The sequence below is a fragment of the Convolutriloba macropyga genome, chromosome 15 (assembly GCF_964194025.1).
Source record: "Convolutriloba macropyga chromosome 15, txConMacr16.3, whole genome shotgun sequence".
NCBI classification, from domain to species: Eukaryota; Metazoa; Xenacoelomorpha; order Acoela; family Convolutidae; genus Convolutriloba; species Convolutriloba macropyga.
Window position 1 is genome coordinate 18,786,288 of NC_134482.1, and position 22,727 is coordinate 18,809,014.

Genomic DNA, 22,727 nt, shown 5'->3' on the forward strand with positions numbered 1-22,727 from the left:
AATGTCTTTGTTCATATTTGATTTTTTAAAAATTGTATTGATAAAAAGAGGAAACCCTTTACTGTTAAAAAATTATTTGAACATAGAAAATCTTTTTGTGAAAAGTTTTTTTCTTAATACCTTGGACACTTCTCTCGCAAATTGCACTTTTTTCTTGAAATTGCTGTTTTTGCCTGTTTTTGTTCTTTAGGTAGCTTGAAATTGCTGGCAAGTCTCCTAAGCTTCTAATTGAGGATTGAGTTAGTTATGTTACCCGAAGCAGTCAGTTCGTAGCCTTTAGGGGCAAAGTTTATGATATACATTTTCAAATATTTTTCAAACTTTGCAGTTTTTTTATTCTTTTCGTCAAATTGTAAATTATTTTCATCAATGAGAGGTCACATCCAATTTCTTGTGTTTCAAAAAATAACATGTCTACTGATATTATTTGTCACCGATGCTTTGTTTGTTGGACATTATGCGTTTTTATACAGGCATCGGGAATAGAAATTCAGTAGCGCCATCCCGGATGTAAGGATATATAGTCCCTTGCTTACTCCTCCACAGGACAATTTGTGAAGTGCATAGGTACCACGAATCACCTATGCGTGCAATAGAAGCTGTAATGTAGTAAGATAAAACAAAAAAAGTGCTGGATCCTATATCACCAGAGTCTGCTACATTTTAGAATAGTTCATTTCTTTGATGCATTATTGTTTGATTTTGGAGGACAAACTAAGTAATACGTTAATGATAACAGCAAAACTGACCCTCCAAAGTCTGCAAGACATTATGAAGAGCGCATTTTTTGCAAAATAGCTTCAAACAATTGTTTTTGGCTATGAAATTTTTAATGCAATCCTATAAATTAAACGCGTGAACTCTAAAGTGGGACAAATTTTTTGCATGTTTAAGGGGCCTCTCGTAGCGCATGTTTAGAGCCGCTTTTAGCAGCATGAATAAGTTAACATATTGAGAGATGCCACTGATCTAAAAGGCTCAGAGTAGATGGGTGAGAACTGAAAACGGGACAAAAGACTGTTTTTCAGGCGAACTTACCACTTACCACGAGACTATTAGGGCTTGAAAATATGCTCGCTCAGAAGGAGTAATTTTTGTCCTGGGTGCTACGTGTTTTTTGAATGCTTCGACACAAAGTTTGAAGTATTTATTGTAAACGGGTATTTTTCTGCAAAGCTTTAATTTTACATATTCTGAGCTATTCTAGAACACTATTACCATTCTTTCAACTAAGTTTCTCATTCTTCACTTTTTGTATTTTGTGTGATCTCAAGTGCTCTCAATGTGAAATATGTTTATTGATATGGTAAAAAAAAGACTGTGAAAAAAAATTGGTCTGTAAAGGCTATAGCGCAGTCGCTACGACGGAGGAGTGCTATTCTGAGGTTCGAGAGTTGGAACCCGTGTCGGGTACCTTTCCTTATGTAGACATGAAAATTTCTAATCAACATCATGCTGCCTAATGTTCGAGAGCAATTCTTTTTACGCGAGGTGGTTTATGTTCCTGAGTATGTTCGTGGAATGAAAGATGGCAATCCTATAAACTAAACAGATGAGCTCTAAAATATGATACAATTTTTGCATGTTTAAGGGGCTTCTCGAAGCACATGTTTAACAGCCGCCTTCAGCAGCATGGTTAAGCAAACATATTGAGAGAGGTCAATGACCTAAAAAGCTCAGGATAGATGGGCGAGAATTTAACCTGGGACAAAATATTGTGAGTCAGGTGCAGTTACCACTAAGCTATGAGGGCTTGAAAATATGCTCTCCCAGAGGGAGGATTTACAGTCATGGGTGTTCCTTTTAATTATTCCCAAACGAATTATGAAGTATTTATTATGAGCGTGTGTTTCTGCGAAAATTTAGCTCTAAGGTTTTGCGCTTTTCTAGAACTTTCTTAGCTTTCATCTAATTTTTTCATGCTTCACTTTCTGATTCTTGCGTGATCTCAAATGCTCCCAGTCTGAGTTATGTTTGTTGAGAAGATGAAATTGGCTGTGAGAATGGATTGACTGTAGTCTTTTCAGCGCAGTTGTTAAGATGAAGGAACGCTATTATGAGGTTCAGGGGTTCAAAACGGTGTCTGGTACCTTTCTTTTTGTCGAAATGAAGAAAATATCTAATCAAAACCATGCCGTTTGTTGTTCGAGATCAATTCTTTTTACGATTTTTTTTACGAGAGTTGGTTTATGTTCCTGTGTGTGTTTGGGGGATGAAAAATTATATTCCTATACATTATACGCGTGAGTTCTAAAGTGGGACATATTTAAGTCTTAAACTTCGGACAAAGCTTAAACTTTTTCATGTTTAAGGGGCCTCTCAAAGCGCATGTTTAGAAACCGAATTGAGCAGCATGGTTAAGCGATTATATCGAGAGAGATCAAAGACCTGAAAGGCGCAAAATTGGGCGAGAACCAAACCTGGGACGAAAGACTGTTAAACAGGTGCAATTACCACGAGTCTATGAGGGCTTCAAAGTATGCTCCCCAGAGGTTGGATTTACTGACACGGGTACTACTTATCCTTTTTAATTGCTCCCGAATGGCATTTGAAGTATTTACTATGAACGTGTGTTTCTGCAAAAGTTTAGCTGTACAGGTCTTGTACTAACATAGAACTTTCTTAGCTTTCATCTAGTTTTTTCACGCTTCACTTTCTGATTTTTGCGTGATCTTAAATGCTCTCAGCCTGAAATATGTTTATTGATAAGATGAAAGTAGTTGTGAAAATGGATTATTTGTAATATTTTTAGCGCAGTTGTTAATAAAGAGGACTGTTTTCCTGAGGTTCGAGGGTTCAAACACGTTTCGGGTACCTTCCTATTTGTAGACTTTAAGATTTCTAATCAAAACTCTGCCGCCTGTTATTGGAGAGCTATTCTGGCGGCGAGAGTTATATTATGTTCCTGCGTTGTTCATGGGATGAAAAGGCTAATCTTTTATATTAAACGCGTCAGCTCTTACGTAGGATGAATTTTCTGAAAGTTTAGGTTGCCTCTCAAAGCATATGTTTAAAAACTGCATTGAGCAGCATGGTTAAACGAATAAATCGAGAGAGGTCAACAAACTTAAAGGCTCAAATAGATGGGTGAGAACCAAACCTGAAACAAAAGACTGTTAATCAGGTGCCGTTACCACTAAACTATGAGGGCTTGAAAGTATGCTCCCCGAGGGAGGATTTACTGTCATGGGTAATACGTGTTCTTTTTAATTGCTTCCAAATGAATTCTTAAGTATTTACTATAAACGTTTGTCTCTGCAAAATTATAGCTTTACAGATTCTGCTTTTTTCAGAACACTCTTAGCTTTTAACTAAATTTTTCATGCTTCTTTTTGCTTTGGCGTGATCTCAAAAGATCTCAGTCTGAAATAAGTTTATTGATAAGATAAAAGCGGTTGTGAGAATGGGCTTTTTGTAGTGTATTTACAAGTTGTAAGAAGGAGTACTGCTGTTCTGAGGGTCGAGGGTTCGAACACATGTCGGATACTTTTCTTTTCGTGCACATAAAAATTTCTAACCAATACTGTGCCGTCTGTTGTTCGAGATCAATTCCTGCGACGCGAGTCATTTTATTTGTCTCTGTGTTTATGGGGATCAAAATGCTAATCCTATATTTTAAGCGCGTCAGTTCTAAATTTGGACAAAATTTTTGCGTGTTCAAGGGGCCTCTCAAAATGCATATTTAAAAGCCGCATTGAGCAGCATCGTCAAGCGATCATATCGACAGAGATCAATGAATCAAAAGGCCCAAATATGGGTGAGAACCAAACCAGGGACAAAATTCTGTTGATCAGGTGCATTTATCTCGAGGCTTTGAGGGTTTGAATGCGTGCTCTCTCAGACGGAGGATTTACTGTCTTGGGTACTATGTGCTTTTTAATTGCTCTCGAACAACATTTGAAGTATTTTTCTAAAGGTGCTTTTCTGCAAAAATTTGGCTTGTGCACAAAATCTGCTCTAATTCAGAACAATCTTATCTTTCACCTAAACTTTTTCACGCTTTACTGTTTGATTTTTGCGTGATCTCAATTGCTCTCAAACTTAAATGTGTTGAATGATAAGATAAAAGCAGTTGTGAGAAACGCTGAATTGTATGGGTTTTGGCGCAATTGGTAAGATGGAAGACTGCTATTATGAGGATTGGGGTTTTGAATCCGTGTCTGGTACCTTCTTTTTTGTCGGCATGAAAATGTCTAATCAACACCATGCCGCCTGTTGTTCGAGAGCAATTTTTTACGCGAGTTGATTTATGTTCCTGTACGTTTTTGGGGGATGAAAAATGGTAATCCTATAAATTAAACGCGTGGGCTCTAAAATGTGACTCCATTCTCGCATGTTTAAGGGGCTTCTCGAAGCACATGTTTATTAGCCGCTTTGAGCAACATGGTTAAGCAAATATATCTAGAGATTTCAATGACCTAAATGGCCCGAAACTGGTTGAGAACCAAACCTGGGACAAAAAATTGTGAGTAAGGTGCAGTTACAGCTTTGCAGACTTTGCGGTATTCTAGAACGCTCTTATCTTCCTACTCAGTTTTTCACGCTTTCGATTTTTGCGTGATATCAAACGCTCTCAATCCGAAATATATTTTTTGATAAGACAAGAGTGGTTGTGAGAAACGATGGATGGTAGTGGTTTCAACGCAGATGACCACTAGTGTAGGGAAACGTTGCTGTGAAATTTGTTTCTTTTCCAAATGTGAGAATACGTCGGTGTAATATTGCCTGAAATATTCCATATATATGAATGACGTAGGTCTTCCCGAATCCTCCTCAGGACAATTTGTGAAGTGCATAGGTACCATGAATTACCTATGAGTGCATTAAGAAGCTGTAATGTCGGAAGATAAACCAAAAAAAGTGCTGGATCCTATATCACCAGAGTCTACATTTTTGAATAGTTCATTTCTTTGATGCATTATTGTTTGATTTTGGAGGACAAACTAAGTAGTACGTTAATGATAACAGCAAAACTGACCCTCCAAAGTCTGCATGACATTATGAAGAGCGCATTGTTTGCAAAATAGCTTCAAACAATTGTTTTTGGCTATGAAATTTTTAATGCAATCCTGTAAATTAAACGCGTGAACTCTAAAGTGGGACAAATTTTTTGCATAATTAAGGGGCCTCTCGTAGCGCATGTTAAGAGCCGCTTTTAGCAGCATGAATAAGTTAACATATTGAGCAATTCCAATGATCTAAAAGGCTCAGATTAGATGGGTGGGACAAAAGACTGTTGGTCAGGTAAACTTACCATGAGGCTATTAGGGCTTGAAAATATGATCGCTCAGAAGGAGTATTTATTGTAAATGTGTATTTTTCTGCAACGTTTCAGTTTTACAGATTCTGCGCTACTCTAGAACACTATTTGTTCTCTTTTTTTAAACTAAAATTTGCATTCTTCACTTTTTGATTTTTGAGTGATCTCAAGTTCTCTCATTGTGAAAAATGTTTATTGATATGGTTAGAACAATTGTGAGAAAAGTTGGTCTTTAGTGGTTATAGCGCAGTTGGTACAAAGGAGGACAGCTATTCTGAGGGTCGATGGTTTGAAACCTTGTCAGGTAGCGCCACCTTCGTAGACATGAAAAATGTGTAATCAACACCATGCCGCCTATTGTTCGAGAGCAATTCGCATGAGGCGATTCGGTCTATGTTCATGCGTTTGTTTGGGGGATGTAAATGTTAATCCGAATCCTATATATATTGAAAGCGTGAGCTCTAAATTGGGACAAACATGTTAGGGGCTTAAGGGGCCCTCAAAGCGCTTGTTAAGGAGCCGCATTGAGCAGCATGGTTAAGCAATCTTACCGAGTGACATCAATGACCTCAAAGGCCTGATGATGAGAGAGAACCAAAACTGAGACAAAATACCGTTAGTCAGGTGCTGTGCAGTTACCAGGAGTCTGTGGCGGCTTGAAAGTAGACCCATACAGAGGAAGAATTCACTGGCCTTCTTACTACGTGTCTTTTAATTGATAGCAAACGAAGTTAGAAGTATTACATTTTAACATGTATTTTTCTTCAAAGTTTTAGGTCTTCAGATTCTGCGCTATTCCAGAACACTCTTAGCTTTCAACTAAGTTTTTCACGCTTTTTTGCGTGATCTCAAATGCCTTATCTCAAATGTGTTTAATGATAAGATAAATGCGATTATGAGAATCGCTGGTTTGAAGTGGTTTCAGGGCAGTTGGCAAGATGGAGGACTGCAGCTATGAGGGTCCGGGATTAAAAACCGCGTCTGGTACCTTCTTTTTTTTGTCCATTTAAAAATTTCTAATCAACATCATGCAGCTTGTTGTTCGAGAGCAAATCTCCTTATTCGAGTTGATTTACGTTCCTTTGTGTGTTTGATGACAATTGGTAATCCTATATATTAAACTTGTGAGCTCTAAAATGGGACACAATTTTGCATTTTAAAGAGGCCTCCCGAAGTGCATGTTTAAGGGCCGTATCAAGCAGCATGTTTAAGCGATCATATCGAGAGAGTTCAATGATCTAAATGGCTCAAACTAAATGGGTGAGAACCAAAACGGTGACAAAAGACTGTTATTTACCATGAGGCTATGAGGGCTTGAATGTAAGCTCCTCCTGAGGAAAGATTTACCTACCTGGGTACTACTTGTTTTTACTTGCTCTCGAACGAAGTTAGAAGAAGTATTAATTGTAAACGCGTGCTTTTTCAAAGTTTAAGTCGTACAGATCTTGCGGTATTCTAGAAAACTTTTATCTTTCTACTCAGTTTTTCACGCTTCACTGTTCGATTTTTGCGTGATCATAAACGCTCTCAACTTGAAATATTTTTATTGATAAGATAAAAACTGATGTGAGAAACGGTGGGTGGTAGTGGTTTCCGCTGGTTTCAGGTGGTGGTTTTTAGTGGTTACAGCGCAGTTGGTAAGATGGCAGACTGCTAATCTGAAATTTGAATAATTTTCGAGAAAACTTTGAGAACAATTCGAGAGCAATTCGTTCACCATTTTCCATAAAATTGCCATGAAACTAAGTTTTGAGCGAATAGTTTCAGTCGCATTGTCTAATTTTCTGCCTTTATAGTAACTATCAGTCGAAATTGAGCACGATGGTCAACCGCACAATGGTCGATCGTCACATGTTTTAGGGCTTTTTAATCACGCAACTTAGCATAAATGCGTTTTAAACGCGCTTTACCATGATATTTAAGCCATTAATATGCACATTTTTTGCCTTCTTTGAGCTTGCGGCAAAGCAAAAACAAGCAAGTCACAAATGCCATTGTCCAGAACTTTGCTGTAGAAAGAGTGAAAGATAAGTGCAATACGCATAGATAGCGTAAGTGTTGAGACCTATGGCTGTTGAACGAGAGGCATGAGCTCGAGACCGAGTCGGTGTTAAACTGAAACGGCGGGCCGGCTAGTATATTCTTAGCCAAGCTCTTTATTCAAAGTTTGGTGTTTTTAGTTCGTTTGCGGTAACAAAAGCTCAATTAATGGATTATTTTGAAGTACTCTTCCCCGATATGTCAAAGAGTTTCTCTGGAAAAAATTTAGGAATTCAAAAAATTCCTGTGTGCGGTTCTTCTGCCGATCAAAAAAAGAACAACGAACAGACAACCATCAGAATTTCTTTGGCATTCACTTTCCAGATTGTCATCACTCTTTCATTGCACTTTAACAATCTGGAAAGTGTACGCGTAAAAAGGTTTTGAACGTAAAGAGGTTTTGAAGTTTGTCAATTTTTATAAAGAGGTTTGAACGTAAAGAGGTTTCGAAGATTTGTCAGCTTTATATATCGATCGACAGCCCCAGCGCCTTTCAATCAACAGCACTCACATGAAGCTCTCAAATCATAACACATTGTTTGGAAACTAATGGTGGGACAACTCTCTTAAATTCTAACATTTTGTTATTTTAATAGCCGCAAAGCGATAGCGGCAGTTATTGGGGGCATCGTTGTTTTTTAATTCGTTGTTTCAATCGACTCTTACGACCTGACTGTGGGGAATTGACTCTTTCAATGAATTCAGTGATTTCTACTGCTTTGCCGTTAAAATTTGTGAGAGTGATGTCATTTTTCCTGCGTTAGGTAAATTTCGTGACTTACCTCACTCAAAAGGACTTCTGAACGCCTCAAATGAACTTTAAATTTCAAGAACATTTACTAGTTAAAGGTCACTAGTGTGCATCTAAGTAGTAGCAATCGTATATGTTCTAGTTCTTGAGTAATAGAGTCTTGAGTTTATGATTTTGAACATTATTTTCGAAAAAACCCTCAGGGATTTTCTTTATAGAGCGTATGTGTATCATAAAATTAACAGTCCAAATCTAACACAAAAATCCTAGTGGTCTATTGAAGGACTGGAGGTCAATCTGTCTATCTTATGTCTTTACTTGTTTCAATTCATGGAAGGCCCAAACGCGTCTATCGCTGCTATTATCCGGCAATCTGCGGACTTTCTTAATTTTAGCAAAGTTTTTATCTGTGAAAGAAAATGGGTTTTATTTCTTTTCATGAAAAGTTTCCACTCAGTATTTTTCCATTATTTTATCAGCTGATACATTGTCCATAGATTTGCGAAATTTGCATTTGAACAGATTTGCGAGATTTGAACAGTAAATTGGTATCATCATCAAAGCTGTAGTTAATAATCTGTTTGCATTTCGATGGTAGATCATGAATGTATATAGTAAATAACAAGGGCCACGAATTGTTCGTTGATCGACTCAGCGCAGGTTGGCCGTTTTAACCAAGCAGTCTTTGCCAAAGATGACAGGGTGATATTTTTTGAGCGGGAAGAAGAAAACTAAAGGGCAAAAACTGTAACATAATTTTGCTCTAGCTTCTTAAAAGAGTAGAAGAGTTAGAAGAGAGCTGAAAAACTTTTGATCGAATTTTTTGGTAGTAGTAGTAAAAAACTCTATTAGCTGCATTTATAGCTCAAATAAAAAATAAGGACTAAAATAATGAAAAACTTAACATTAAACATCACAGAAGCTTGAAAATTTCAGAAAATAATTATAATCTAAACATCATAAACTCTTTCATCGACTCCTTCTGAAAAATTTTAGGTTCATCAAAGACGTCGAGAAATTCTACTGCTCACAAAAAGAAATTGGAATCAGCCAGTTTGCATGAGGTCTTTGGGACTGTTAGCTGTTGTTTTGGTCGAAGAAAATTAACACTTTTTCGATCATCAATTGAAACAAGCTCAAGTGGAAAGTCAAATCCACCAGTTATCAGTTTACTAAGAAAAATAATGTCTTTCTTTTCTAGAAGTAGGCTTAAAGGAAGAACTCTAGATTCGCGTAATGTATCAACTAGTAATTGGTTAAGGGTCAGACAAGCAGCTGTCTACGCTAACGACACATTTGAATTGAACAGTACCCAGGTCGAGGTGACCAGACCGAAGTGATCCCTGATCAGAGGAGTTTCGAGCGCACACATGTTCCCGGTGCGCTCGAATTACATGGTCTGGAAAAGGCTTCGAGCGCACTTTTGTCTGGACAATGGTCTGGAACTTGCCTGATCAGAGGCCACTTTGTTCTGGGACGGTCTGATCAGAGGTCACTTTGGTCTGGGACGGTCTGATCAGAGGCAGTTTCAAGCGCACACTAGTCTGATCAGAGGCCGATTCCAGCGCACACTAGTCTGAAGAGCGACCAATTCGAGGGAAATTTTTTTCAAGTTTTTTTTTCGTTTTCTTACTGACTTTTGTTGTCTCGGGTTAGAGTCAACAATAAAACAGCGTTCTGATCGGAACTTCATCAGAAAATCTGATGGGTTTGATCAGAACCAAGTGGTCCAGCTGATAACAGCTGCCGGTCCCCTCAAAAAAGATTTTGAATCAAAGTAGATCAAGACGTTTTTATTCAGAGCTGTCTAAATTCATTTTTTCAGTTAAAAGCATTAAAAAAATGGCATACTCAGTAATTTTTTTGATCACTTTTTTTTGATATATTTTCATTAACAATACTTTCAGGATTGGTTTTTTGTTAGTTGAATATAAGATTGATAAAATGATAGATGAAATTAATATATTATAACGATATTGAGAGATTTGTTCATGTTCAAAATCATTCTTTGATCAGACTATATCGAACGAACTTTAGTCTAAACAAAGGCATTTTCGAGCGCACTTTTGTCTGATCAGAGGTGATTTCGACCGCACTTTAGTCTGGGACAATTTTTTGAGCGCACTTTAGTCTGGACAATGGTCTGGAACTCATCCGGACAATGGTCCTGAAATTTGTCGGATCAGGGGCGGCTTCGAGCGCACTTCGAGCGCACAATGATCTTCGAGCGCATACTCGTCTGATCAGAGGTCATTTTGGTCTGGGACGGTCTGATCAGAGGTCCCACTTGTCTGGGACGGTCTGATCAGAGGCGATTTCGAGCGCGACCTCAACCTGGGTAAGTGTCCTGCAGCATCGTCAAAACCAAAAACAGGTCTGGATCTTGACCAGGCATTCTCGTTGCCGTCAATGTCCGAACTGAATGAGTTATGGGCTATATCCGGGCAACCTTTCGAAAACGTGATCGCGTTTTATGAAGACTCAACAGAAATATATATAAATATATATATGGGTCTGAAATTGGGTCTGATCATAGTCTGATTAAGGTCTGGACAATGGTCTGATTTTGGGTCTGGACCATGGTCTGGAGATGGTCTGATCAGAATTCTTTCGGTCTGGAAAGTCTGATCAGAACACATTGAGTCTGGAAAGTCTGATCAGAGATTATTTCGGTCTGGAAAGTCTGATCAGAGATAATTTCGGTCTGGAAAGTCTGATCAGAGATAATTTTGGTCTGGAAAGTCTGATCAGAAGCAAATTTTGGTCTGGACCTCAACCTGGGTAGGTTCGAAGGCTTCTGCTTTCTCGGTGGGCGTTCCTAACTTAAGGTTCCGGCTCAGCATAATAGCTGCGAAACTAGCAGTTCTTTTAGGTGCCTTGAGAATTTTAAAGCAGTGCTGAGTACTAGAGTAATTGGATAAGATCTTTGCAATAAAGATGGCAGTGCTCGATATGGCGTCTTCGCTTGATTTTGGTGAGAACTTCCAGCTTTGATAAATATAGCACTGCTCGCCTCAACATGCATGGCTCGTAAGACTATTCATAGTATAAGAGCTACAAAAGGAAGAGTGAAACTGGCGATTTCTCTTGAATTAAAAGGGGAGTTTGCGTAGAGTAAAAATCAGCAAACCACTGATTAATGATGCAGAGTAGAGGTAACTGTCAATTAAAATTTAAATTGATTAAAAAGAAAAACGAAAGTTTTCGAACATTGCGTTCATCTTCAGGTATAAAATATAAATGAAATCGTTTACAAAGTATTTAAACTTGTCTTTGACTCTAATTCTAAGAAATGAGTTAATAACATCGAATTTTTGAAATTATTTACATTTAAAACCACATTTACAACATTTTATTTACACTTATTGAACTAAAACCAATTCAATTTTTATTCAGGAGTTTTTTTGGAAACACCAGGTATAATGTTTCTATTCCTGAAGAGGGATTTTTACTTTCATTCATATCTGTTGTTGTTTGTTACTTGTTGGGGTTGACCACATTTTGAATTAACAAGCACCAGAGTAATTTTTGAATTTCAAAACTCAAATTTTTTGTATTGGAACTAATACCTCAATGTCAATTCCCACCCCCGGTATTCATCGCGTGTATTTAATTGCAGTGTCAGCTTTTTGATGTAGATCGCTTCTATCGTCATTAAATTTTCAACCCCGCGAAATGCATCAAGAATCTCCCATCCAATATTATGCGCTGTACCGCAACATTCAACGAGGTGTTTTCCCACAAGGGAATCCTTTTTTTGATGCTACGAAATTCTAGTGGTAACATGTCGGCTGGTTTTGTTAATATAGATGGAACTGCATCCATTATATGGCACATTATATACCACATGGGATTTCAGATTTTAAATCAAAAGATGATTTCAGGGTGGGCAAGCAAGTTCTTAGCTTCCTTATTTTCAAAATGATTTGAATATTACACAATTTTTTCAGTCTACTTGAAAAATTTTGAGTGATATCTCCTCTGTATTGAAAAAAAAACCTCGGTTTAGGCTCTTAATGTTTAGACGTTTTACTTTGTAAAGATGTTCATTTTTTAGGAGGGGAGTTTGCTGTAACCTTTTCCTTCGTGACTATTTTCTCCAACGTCTCATTTCTTCTAAAAAAGACCGTGTACACCATCCGGCAACGATGGATGAAGTTCGGAACATAAGGGATGATGAGTAGCATTTAGCCGGATGCTGCACTTCAAGCTGTTCCCTTCCAGACAGCGTAAAGACGGCCCAGTCACAAAATAACTAACAAGTGGAGAGGAAATCACCTATATTGAAGAGGAAAGCACATATATAAATATATATATATATATATATATATATATATATATATATATATATACAAAGATATATATATATATATATATATATATATATATATATATATAGCACATAGGGAACTGGTAAGGAAGGATTAAAAACAAAATTATGATATCAAGGAAGAAGCATAGGGATAAAGCTAACCAGCCAAACACTCAGTGCAGCCTTTTCTCCTCCATGAAAGCGCTATTTGAAGTCTCACTGAGAACACGAGGCTTGAGGGTGCTACATCCCCTCAAGCAGAGTACACAGCTCCTCAGAAGTGCGAAGCTGGTTTTCGTTCGGATGTAGCTTATAGTGTCGGCGTACGGCTCTCCGCGTTTTTCGCTGATCTTGCTAGCGAGTTGTTTCATAACGCGCGATGCTGATGGCCCAGCACCGTATGAGCATGCAAAAACCACTGCATTGAAACTGCTGTGTTCGGTTTCGCGGATTCGCTCTTCGTACTTATTTCGCTTGGTGCTCTCGTGTTATTTGTATGCATCTTTTATGGTCTTAGGGCAGCTCTTCGCGTGAGGGTTGAAAATCTTCACATCGAAGAAAGTGCGATTAAAGCGGGAGCCCCAGAGACCGTTTGATTTGATGTCCAGTCGAGCGTCATCATCAGTAGTTGTGGAAATACTCGAGACAATTTTTCCATTGAGCGACCGAAGTTTTGGCTTTATCTGGACATCGTGGCAAACCTCATCCATCAAGTTTGCAAGCACGTCTCCAATTTCGTTGTGTTGTAGGTGCGTATATCCGCCTTTGGCGCAATGTAGGGTATGAGTGAGGCTAAATTGTTTCCTGCATGGGCATATCGCTGCCGTGTTCTTCGCTTCCCAGGTGTAGCGAAGTGCTATTCCGTCACGGAACTCAGTCTTCGTGAGGTCAAAACTATGTTTTGATAACGGAAGCGCGTTAAGCCAGCTAGATGCTCCTTTATCGAGGCCAGCTGGATAGTATATTTCTTTTCTTGTAGATTGTTTTCGATTCTGGATTTTTTCGAGATGAGTTCACGTTGCATGTCTGGTTTCTGTCGGAGACTGATCTTTGTTTTTTCTAATTCACATTGTTGAATTTCGAATGAATCATTAGTGAATGACGCCAATGGACTTGAGAGTTAAATTAATTGCTCAAAATTTTTGTGAAGATCTTGGAGGGCGATGTTAATCCCACCCATTCTGATAGGGAGAAAAAAGGTCTCTTTCCTCTTGGATTATTTCTTTGCTTACGGTGTTCGGTATGACTCGGCCAAGCCGCTCCTCCACCTTGTCTAGAACCCCGTGCATGGAAGGTGTAGTACGCGAGAGGAAGATCAACTTCTGTTGAACCCCCTTCGTCAAACATGCATTGGCATTCTGGGGAGAGGTGAGAGCAAATTGACCAAGTCTGTCCCAACTTTTTGTGTATTTAATTTCTGCATTTTTCAGGATATTTTTACTGGCCTCAGATCCACTGATAACTGATTCCAGGACTCGAGTGCCCTAAGTGATTTCCACATTTGTGCCTGCAAACACAGTTGAGGCTTGGCGCTCGCTTCCTGGCTTAATTATCAACCGACACTTCGGAGGATTGAAAAGATATCCGTACTTGGGACCAAGCTGAGTGAGATTGTCGAAGAGTGCCCTGATATCTTTTAACTTACCGACAACGCTACCATCATCAGCATACAATTTTTGTGTCAAGGAGTCATTGTGAAGTTTAATCTTAGGGTAGGATTGCGATTCCATACATTGCCATCGCAAGGGAATCACCTTGTGTCGTACCTTGCTGAGACAGAATGCTGGGCTTACCAATGTAGAGATGAGACGGATGGCTATAGGAATTCTGTAAGGCATCAAGCAATGATGGTTGTAGGGCTTTCACGTTCTCTAATGCTGTTTGTCTATTGAGCACGTTAAATGCGTTTTTTTTGCATCAATTAGTAGAATTGCTTCGTTTTCGTGGTCATCAAAACATTGGCGAAACGAATGTAGACCCGGCACTGCCTTGAGTCTTCATTGCATGCTTTCGGATGAACCTAGCACTGATTTTGTCGAAAATATTGGGGCTGGTAAGGAAGCGTGCGCGGATGTTTGCTCTGAATGCAGTTGGGCTCCAAGGGTTGCCCTTCAGGATGTTTGTCGCGTAAAAACTCGAGGACCGGTCAACCGTCTTTGAGATAGGGAGGTGCGGGCACGCCGCCTTATGTTCATCCGCAAGAACACGAATAGCATTACTGATCTTACCACGAGACATGAAATCGTTGAAAATCTTGAGGTCAGAGTGCTGCTTTTTGTTTCTTGAATTCATTCTCATTTGGATTGCCTTGGCTTCACAGAACAGTTCTGAGAAGTTGCATCTGTCACATGCACGCAATCTATGCTTGATAATCTTATTGTTCGATCCGTCGTCCGTGTTCTTTGTTCGACTGATAGTTAAGTGCAAAATTATCATACAGAGGGTCAGAGATATATGGATCTATCCGTGTTTACGGCAATCGCGGAGAGGACACTGTGAAGGGCTTCGGCTAACTGTTCCCCTATCTTGTACTTACTGAGCATGAAGCACGATGAACTAACATTCAAAACACAAGAAATTGTTCTAAAAATGAAATCAGTGAGAATGGTAAAACCTGACGTGATGAAGGAAGGTGGTTGGCATCAAAACATCCCATTCGCGGAGCCTACTAACATGCAAAAACACAAGAAATTGTTCTAAAAATGATATCAGTTGGAATGATACGATCTGATGTGATGAGTTGGGGTGGGAGATTGGTTCACTCGCCTACGGCTGGGGTGGCGAGGCTTGAAAAGGTGTAGGTTTGATTCAGCCCAGCGCGCACACGTTTTTGAAAATACAGCGGAGGTAAATTTGCTCTATTTAATAAGTTTATTACAACAATTATGCTAAAAATTAAGAATACTGGAGGACCACTCGGATATTGGTTTTCAGTCCAGATCTCTTGATTTTTCTTAAGAGCTACATCAAAGGATTGCCAGTCAGCAGTCGCATTAAAAATCCTATACACAGTCCCCTTAATCACAAATTTTCTTATGTTCTAACGGTGCACAGCTACGGAAATTTGGGATTATACCGGTATCGGTTTTTTGATACCAATGACAGCTAATTTTCCTATCTTCATTTACGTTTATGTTTAGATCTAGGAATGCCAGGTCTCCACTAGCGTTTGGTGTCTCAAGAGTGAATTGTTGTAATGTAGATTAATGTAGTATGGGATTTGATTTTGTTTTTAGCCACGCAAAGACTATTTTCATAGACAAAAAGCTCTTGGATTAACGAGCTTAAAATTTTTCTTGAAGGATAGGAGGACAACGGACTGATTGCTGGAGATAGCTTCTGTATATTTTGTAGTAGTAATAGTAGTACAGGATTTCGGATCTAGGCCCTCGGGTTTTTATTGTTTTCGGTTTTTGAATTAGATCATGAGTTGCGTCCATGAGTTTTCATAGTGGATTGCAGCATCCACATAGTCAGAAAATTGTCCACGTGCATGTTTTCACCTCATCGTTAACGTTTTCGAAGTAGTGCCAATAAATTGTTAGCGGTTGCTTTAGCTGTCATATCAATAACTCGCGACATAATTGTAGAGTATCATAGTTCGTCTGAAAAAATTGCCGTCGGATTGTTTTGAGTCTGTTTCGGTATTTTGATTCCTTACTGCTACCTTGTGTATTGAACTGTACTTCACCAAAAAGCTTCATTTTTGCATGGTGTTTGTTGCTGAGTATCAATCCGAGAAGTAAATCGTGCAAAAGTAAATTCGAGCAGAAGAAAATTCGATATATCTTCTAGAATTCTGAATCATGTGTTTTGATTTATTTTTATTCTGATAGCTTCCGTGAATGTTTATATAGATATATCCTTAAGATAAGTTTCCGTAACTTTCGTAAATCGATACAATAGTTGAAATTGTTTGAAGCAAAACGTCCGATATGTCCCCTCAAATGCAAATTATCTTTTGATGACAGATTTTATCTCCCCATTATGAATTCATTATTTATGTCTTTTAGAGGATGGCTTCGCTTTCAATTGACAGTTTTTGAATCTGTTGATTTTAAGATTATCATGATATCTTCTGGAGTAGAGCCGATGCAAATTGACGACGACGATCAAAATGACGGCGCCTCTCACGGTATAAACGATGCCTCAGATAGGCCATTTGGGAGTGGAGAATCGTTGGCCCCCGATTTTAAAGTTCAATCTTCCTCAATCGACCTTGATGCTCTTTCCCTGCAGTACTCTGAACTCTACCGAGTACATCGTTTGGTTTTCATCGCTGATCACTGTCCGGCTGTTCGAAGGGACGCTTTGATACTGGCGATTAAAGCAATTGAGGTAATAATAGATTTTGATGGTTGATGGCTAAATCAATTTCACTATGAGTGTTCGCCGACACGGGATTTTGTCAAGAAAATATGGAATTTAGCTGACGGCTCTATTTGGATACGTGAGCCGATCTGATTGGCTAAAATGTCACTAGTGCTTCCAACCATCCCATTACAAATGTGCGGTCAAGTTGTCCGCTTAAATTCGCATTAAGAAAATTGTTTCTGTCTGCCAATTCGACAGTCTCATAATTTCCCTCGCTGTGAACTAAAAAGATTTTCGTACCATTGTTAACAACTGCATTTTTCTTTACTACTCCGAACGTCGGTTGTACGCATTAGAGGCATCAGGGTCTGAGGCGCTCTCCTGATGGAAAATTCTGCAACGGCAATAGTGGATGGAGGGAACTTTTTTTACAATTGTTTGTTTGATTAATTGCCGCCCCCGTCAGCCTCTCAACTGTTAGTTTCTGAACTTTTGAGATGGTCTTTTTGACAAGGATTGATCAATTGATGTACTGGTCAGGTTAATTAGTTCTGCTTGTCATTCAATCCCTTGGATTGTATTTCAGTACTTGACCTGCTATGTTTTTATTTTTGTAACATGTTTTCACACCTTTTTCATGACTTTGAGCTTTCAAAATTGAATAAAAAGCGAAAGCTTAGCGGGCATCAATTTTCATTGATGCCCTTAGTCGCGTTTAATAGTGCCTCCAGTTATTAGAGTGGTGAAGCTACTGCGAAGGCTGTATTTCAATGTTAAAAGGTCATTTTTAGGAATTTTTGAGCCCAAAATGTTGCAATTTTTCGCGTTTTTTAGTCTTTTCCACTTTTTTGTCGGACGTGTCTGAAATTGAGGTTTTTAAAAGTTGATAAAAGTCTTTTGCCAGAAATAAATGTTTTTACTATTTTAAGAGCTACATTTTTTGGTACTAGAAACATACAAATTTATTCTAAGTTTTACATTTTTTTCTTTTCCAATTTTTTGAATTTTTGAGTTTTTTCGCCCTAGGTGTCAAGGAACCTCCTCTAGTGTTTGACAATAGGTTGCTGCATAGTTATTGGTAATATAATGGCTTTCAACATTTTAACAGCACGAATTTTACCATTTTTTTTGACGAAACTTGCATTTTTTTTAATTATTTATCATTATTTAATCGACCTGCAGGAGCCAGGAAACCTCCTCTAGGGTTTGATAATGGGTTACTGTAAACTTTTTATTGGCCAGGGAATGGTTTTCAACATGTTAATATCACATTATAGCAATATTTGATAAAACTTGCAATCTTTGTTTTTCTTGAAAATTTTTGTCTTTTTTATAGGTTTCTCCAGCTTCAAGGACCAATGTTTGATAATATATTACTGCATGGTTTCTGGTGGCAATGAAATAGATTTTAACATTTTAATCTCTTTATTAGTCTTTTATTCAGTTTTGTCGGACTAAGTGCCAGGCAGCTGACTTCAGGGCTGGATAGTAAGTTAGTGCAAAGTTGCTAGGGGCAATGGAATGGTTTTGAACTTTTCAATATCACAAATTTTTGAATTATTTTGATAAATTTTGTTTATTCAAATTTACTGAAATTTTATGATCCAAAATTATCGATGTTTATGAGCCAGTGAAAATATTTAGGGCTTGAAATAGGGATACTGGATAGTCCGTGGAGACTATGAAATGGTTCTGATGATATAAATATTAGGATTTTTAGCAAATTTTTGTTAAAATTTGGAATTGTTTATAATCATTGAGTTTTCATTTTTTGAATTTAACTGTCCTTGCTGGCCAACGAAACTTTTTTGCAGACTAGTTTGAACTCTTTTCAGAATTTGAAGGTTTTTGTCATATTTTTAGCTACCTTCAGTGGCAAATAGATCTCTTCCAAGGCTTGTGAGTAAATGAGTATATTAATTTGTATCATTTTTCGCCTTCAGGGTAAAGGGTTCAAGAGTTTTAGCATTGATTGTTTTTGTTTAGTGTTTGAGTTTCTCAACTACCATTTTGTCTTCTTGGCTGGGATTGTTCAATTGATCTTTCGGTCAGGTACCTTAATTCTCAGTTTTTCATTCAATTCTTTGGAATGTATTTCAGGACTTGTTCTGCTGTTTTGAAATTTGCTTTACTTTTCGATCACGTTTTTCGTTTTACATAAATCGCGGCTTTCACGTTTGACGTGTGACTTACTTCACTCACTGTTTCAACTAAATGGATTTTCACAAGATCAAAATCAAAAGAGACCTGAGAAACCGAGAAAGCCCGGTCATTTAGTCATTGAAAAATAGATTATCAAATTTCCTTAGACCGCTTGCTAGCTGCCATTGGTACTAGCTTATTAGCTCTCAGTCTACAAGCTGAATTAATCATATTTTTCGAAGCGAACTGAAACTCCACGCCAAATTAGAACACGGTTTCCAAAAAAACTAAATTCGGTCAATTTATCTCTTTTTCTGTTTCAATCCTGATCCGCATCAATCGCGTGTAAGGTGGCTATTTTCTGGCAATCTACCGGCTATGTTTTAAGTTTATTTTATTTAGAATCATTTTTTGATAAACTTATTAAACAGCCTTTCATTGATTCATCTTGTGTGGAAAACTTTTCTTGGGAGGGTTTTGAATACAATACGCTGAATGTAAATGAGTTATCACATCTTCAAGAGCTCGCCTGCTAAGGCCTGCTTACTTCTGGCCAATTCCCAGGCTCAAGATCTGTACAAAATCCTGCACTATGAGTAAGAAGTCGAGTGGAAGTTCCACATTATTCGGAAACACGCGAAGAGAGTTTCGTATTAGACGAAAGCCCTCAACAAATAGAAAATTTTGCAACAATTTTAAAAGAAAAAAATTTAAATGAAAAGCACAGCGAAGCAACCAACAAAAAGGCAACACTAGCGTTAGAGAGTGTATTCGTCTGGGCCAAGTCCCGGTAGTCGGTGATTGTTTCTCTAGCAATTAAATTTGAGGTATTTTTTTTATTTCCTCACAGTCTTTCAGTATCAATAGGAGTAGGTGAAAAAATTAATCAGCTTATCTTATTCCGCGGGGTCCTTCAAGATATCCAGGAATAGGATAAATAAGCTTCTTGTCTTTTAAATTGCGCCGCAACATTCCGAAATGTCACAAAACGAAAAAAGCAGTACTGCAAAGTAACGCTGCCACAGACAAACAAATTACGAGCGTATCATGTAATACGACTGAAAAATAAAAAAATATTGTCATGGGAGCCGTTGAGTGATCCACTGGATAGAATAAGTCAGTTTGCATTTAATTTAGAAAATGCACCAAATAATATTGCAACCGTCCAAGCTGAAATCAAAAGCCTCAGAGCACACAGTGACGATGAACAAAATGTATCTGTACAAAAACAAGCTTGCTACGCTGAAGCCGTTAAAAGTACGGTCAAGTCAAACGGAACCATGGGTAAAAGAATCCCCTGTGTTCGAGAGCTTTCAGAGGGTAGTACCAATACAAGATTGGAACACATAAATATGGTCATCGATTATCATGAAATACAGGAAGTTAAACTAACCAGGGTATTAATGCTTGGCAAAGTAGATCGATCCAAAACAACACCATATACAATTGTCATCAACTTGGAAAATTCCTTTAGAAATACTCACTTTCAAAGAAGCGTATCAAACTTGACTATAAACCGGAAAACCAATTAATTTTTAGTTCAGAGTTTTAATCTTGAACGTTGCTATGTCAACAAACGATGCCCTATTACGTCGGCAGCTGATTGAAACTGTTTTTAAACCCCAACTTTTTTGTATCAGAAATTTTGGAGTTAAATACGGGAAAACAACAGCTGGTTTATCGGACGACACGGGATCGTCAATTTACTAATTGAAGTTACAATTAAGGTTCTAACGTTGTTAAATCTGAGATGCCGTACAATATTTGCGATTGCTCTGCCGACAAAGAATTGACATTATTTGAATCGCAGAAACGTGACTCACTCCCAAAATCTTCATTGTCACTCTTTTTCCTTGCCTATCAAGACTAGAGAAATTATCGAAAGTCTGCAGTCATGAAAAGCAAACATGGAGGGGTGCTCAATGCAGTAGAAATGCTCTGAAACGCGAACTGCTCATTTAAAAAATGTGACGCCAGTTTTCCTACTTCTAAAGACGAATAAACGGCTCTATCTTGATTGGTTTCTCCTATAACACGACTGAAGTTTTTATCGTTGGACAGAGAGCAAGATGCTTACGGTTCTTTTGGATCGTGAACAACTGAAAGCAACAAATATGCGAGGTCAGATTTGAATGTCAGCTAATGATTATGAAAATACCATCCATGAGTTTGACTTTAACTACACAATTGTTCTCACACTCAATTGGTTGTTTTTTTTACAATACGGAACTAATAACTCACTCCTTCATCGACTCGTTAGTTAAAGATTACCAAATTAACTGAAAAAATCCGATCACCTTCCCTCATGCTAACGTCATTTTTGAGTGCCTTGTTCCATATGTTGCCACTGACATATATCGCCTCCAAAAAAGCAGATTAGGAAGCTTTTCAGTGGTATGTTTGGTGATAACTATGCCTTTCAACCCCAACCTCTTTGACAACCTAAATTTCTTGGCTCGATGAAAAATAAAACAGAAGTTTCCAAAAATAAAGAAAGAAAGAAAGAAATTATTTCTCACGAGTACAAAATATAAATCTATTAAATATAATTTATTTATGAAGAGACTCGGAGGGGACAGACAACCGGACTATGTGTCCTCAAAATCCTGCCATTCGTAGTTGAACTTACTTGTGTAATAGTTGCTCAATAGTAAAAGAGAAAAAAAATGAGAAATTTAAATTTTTTTCGAATTTTTTTTTCATGAGTTTTCTGTTCTTTTAATGGAAAATCAACCAAGAGCTTAACCATAGACGACTATTAACAGCTACGGTTGTAGACGAGCCTTAATTGAGTTTACAAGAATTTTTTTTTGAAAGTTCAGAATTTTTCAATTTGCAACAGAATCGCAAATTTTTTTTAAATGATAGCCATATCTCCTGAAATATTGGTCCTAGAGGGGTCATTCTTTTTCACCAGAAAGCCAACTATTTTTGGGTACTCCTGTAGCATGCAGGCAAGGGGTATGGATTTTTTGGGTACCTATAAGGAAAAATTATATGACCAATTCGTCATTATGGAGAATAAGAAATCTTTCAATTTATGATAAAAATTACTCAACTCTTTTGAATTTTGGTTTTCAGCATTATCGAATAGGTTTTGTTTGGCGAGGCAGTTGAACAGCTTTCTAGCACGGTACTTTACTGATAGTCTTTCAATTTTTTTCTTACAAATCGGTTCATGAAGGACATTCAGGGAGTCATTTCTGGCGAATTTTTTCTTATTAAAAATAAAACATTTTATTCAAAAAATTTTCTGAATGTAAGCCATGAATAGAACGAAGAACAAACTTGAGCAGCTCATAAATATGCAGTTCATACCCGGTTAGAATCTTATGCTTGACAAATATATCTTCAGAATGATCAGAGCGCCTACGAAAATAAATAAATTTAATATTTTTTTTCTGAAGTAGATATATTTTCAAACTTGACGCATTTGAGCGACCGTAAACTAATACACCATATTGAACTACTGCATTTATGTTACTTTTATAATATCTTATAAGTAATTTCCGCGGTACATAATGTCTAATCTAGTCATATTTTTCGAAGCGAACTGAAACTCCACGCCAAATTAGAACACGGTTTCCAAAAAAACTAAATTCGGTCAATTTATCTCTTTTTCTGTTTCAATCCTGATCCGCATCAAGCGCGTGTAAGGTGGCTATTTTCTGGCAATCTACCGGCTATGTTTTAAGTTTATTTTATTTAGAATCATTTTTTGATAAACTTATTAAACAGCCTTTCATTGATTCATCTTGTGTGGAAAACTTTTCTTGGGAGGGTTTTGAATACAATACGCTGAATGTAAATGAGTTATCACATCTTCAAGAGCTCGCCTGCTAAGGCCTGCTTACTTCTGGCCAATTCCCAGGCTCAAGATCTGTACAAAATCCTGCACTATGAGTAAG

At 37.8% G+C, this 22,727-nt stretch overlaps 3 protein-coding genes across 3 annotated transcripts in view; 1 reads left to right on the forward strand and 2 right to left on the reverse strand.

The window, feature by feature from the left end:
- LOC142354323 (nicotinamidase-like) overlaps nucleotides 1-15,238 on the reverse strand; it is a 496,312-nt gene extending 481,074 nt beyond the window's left edge. The window contains exon 1 of the mRNA XM_075406591.1: nucleotides 15,222-15,238. The gene's annotated coding sequence lies outside the window, so the exon portion shown is untranslated. The remainder of the gene's footprint in view (nucleotides 1-15,221) is intronic.
- Nucleotides 1-15,244, reverse strand: part of LOC142354324 (uncharacterized) — a 498,674-nt gene extending 483,430 nt beyond the window's left edge. Inside the window, exon 1 of the mRNA XM_075406593.1 lies at nucleotides 15,221-15,244. The gene's annotated coding sequence lies outside the window, so the exon portion shown is untranslated. The remainder of the gene's footprint in view (nucleotides 1-15,220) is intronic.
- Nucleotides 15,245-16,406: 1,162 nt separating this feature from the next.
- The window catches only part of LOC142353892 (COP9 signalosome complex subunit 1-like), a 30,034-nt gene continuing 23,713 nt past the window's right edge, over nucleotides 16,407-22,727 (forward strand). The window contains exon 1 of the mRNA XM_075406122.1: nucleotides 16,407-16,701. Within this exon, the coding sequence (XP_075262237.1) occupies nucleotides 16,432-16,701 (270 nt within the window). The 5' untranslated portion in view covers nucleotides 16,407-16,431. The remainder of the gene's footprint in view (nucleotides 16,702-22,727) is intronic.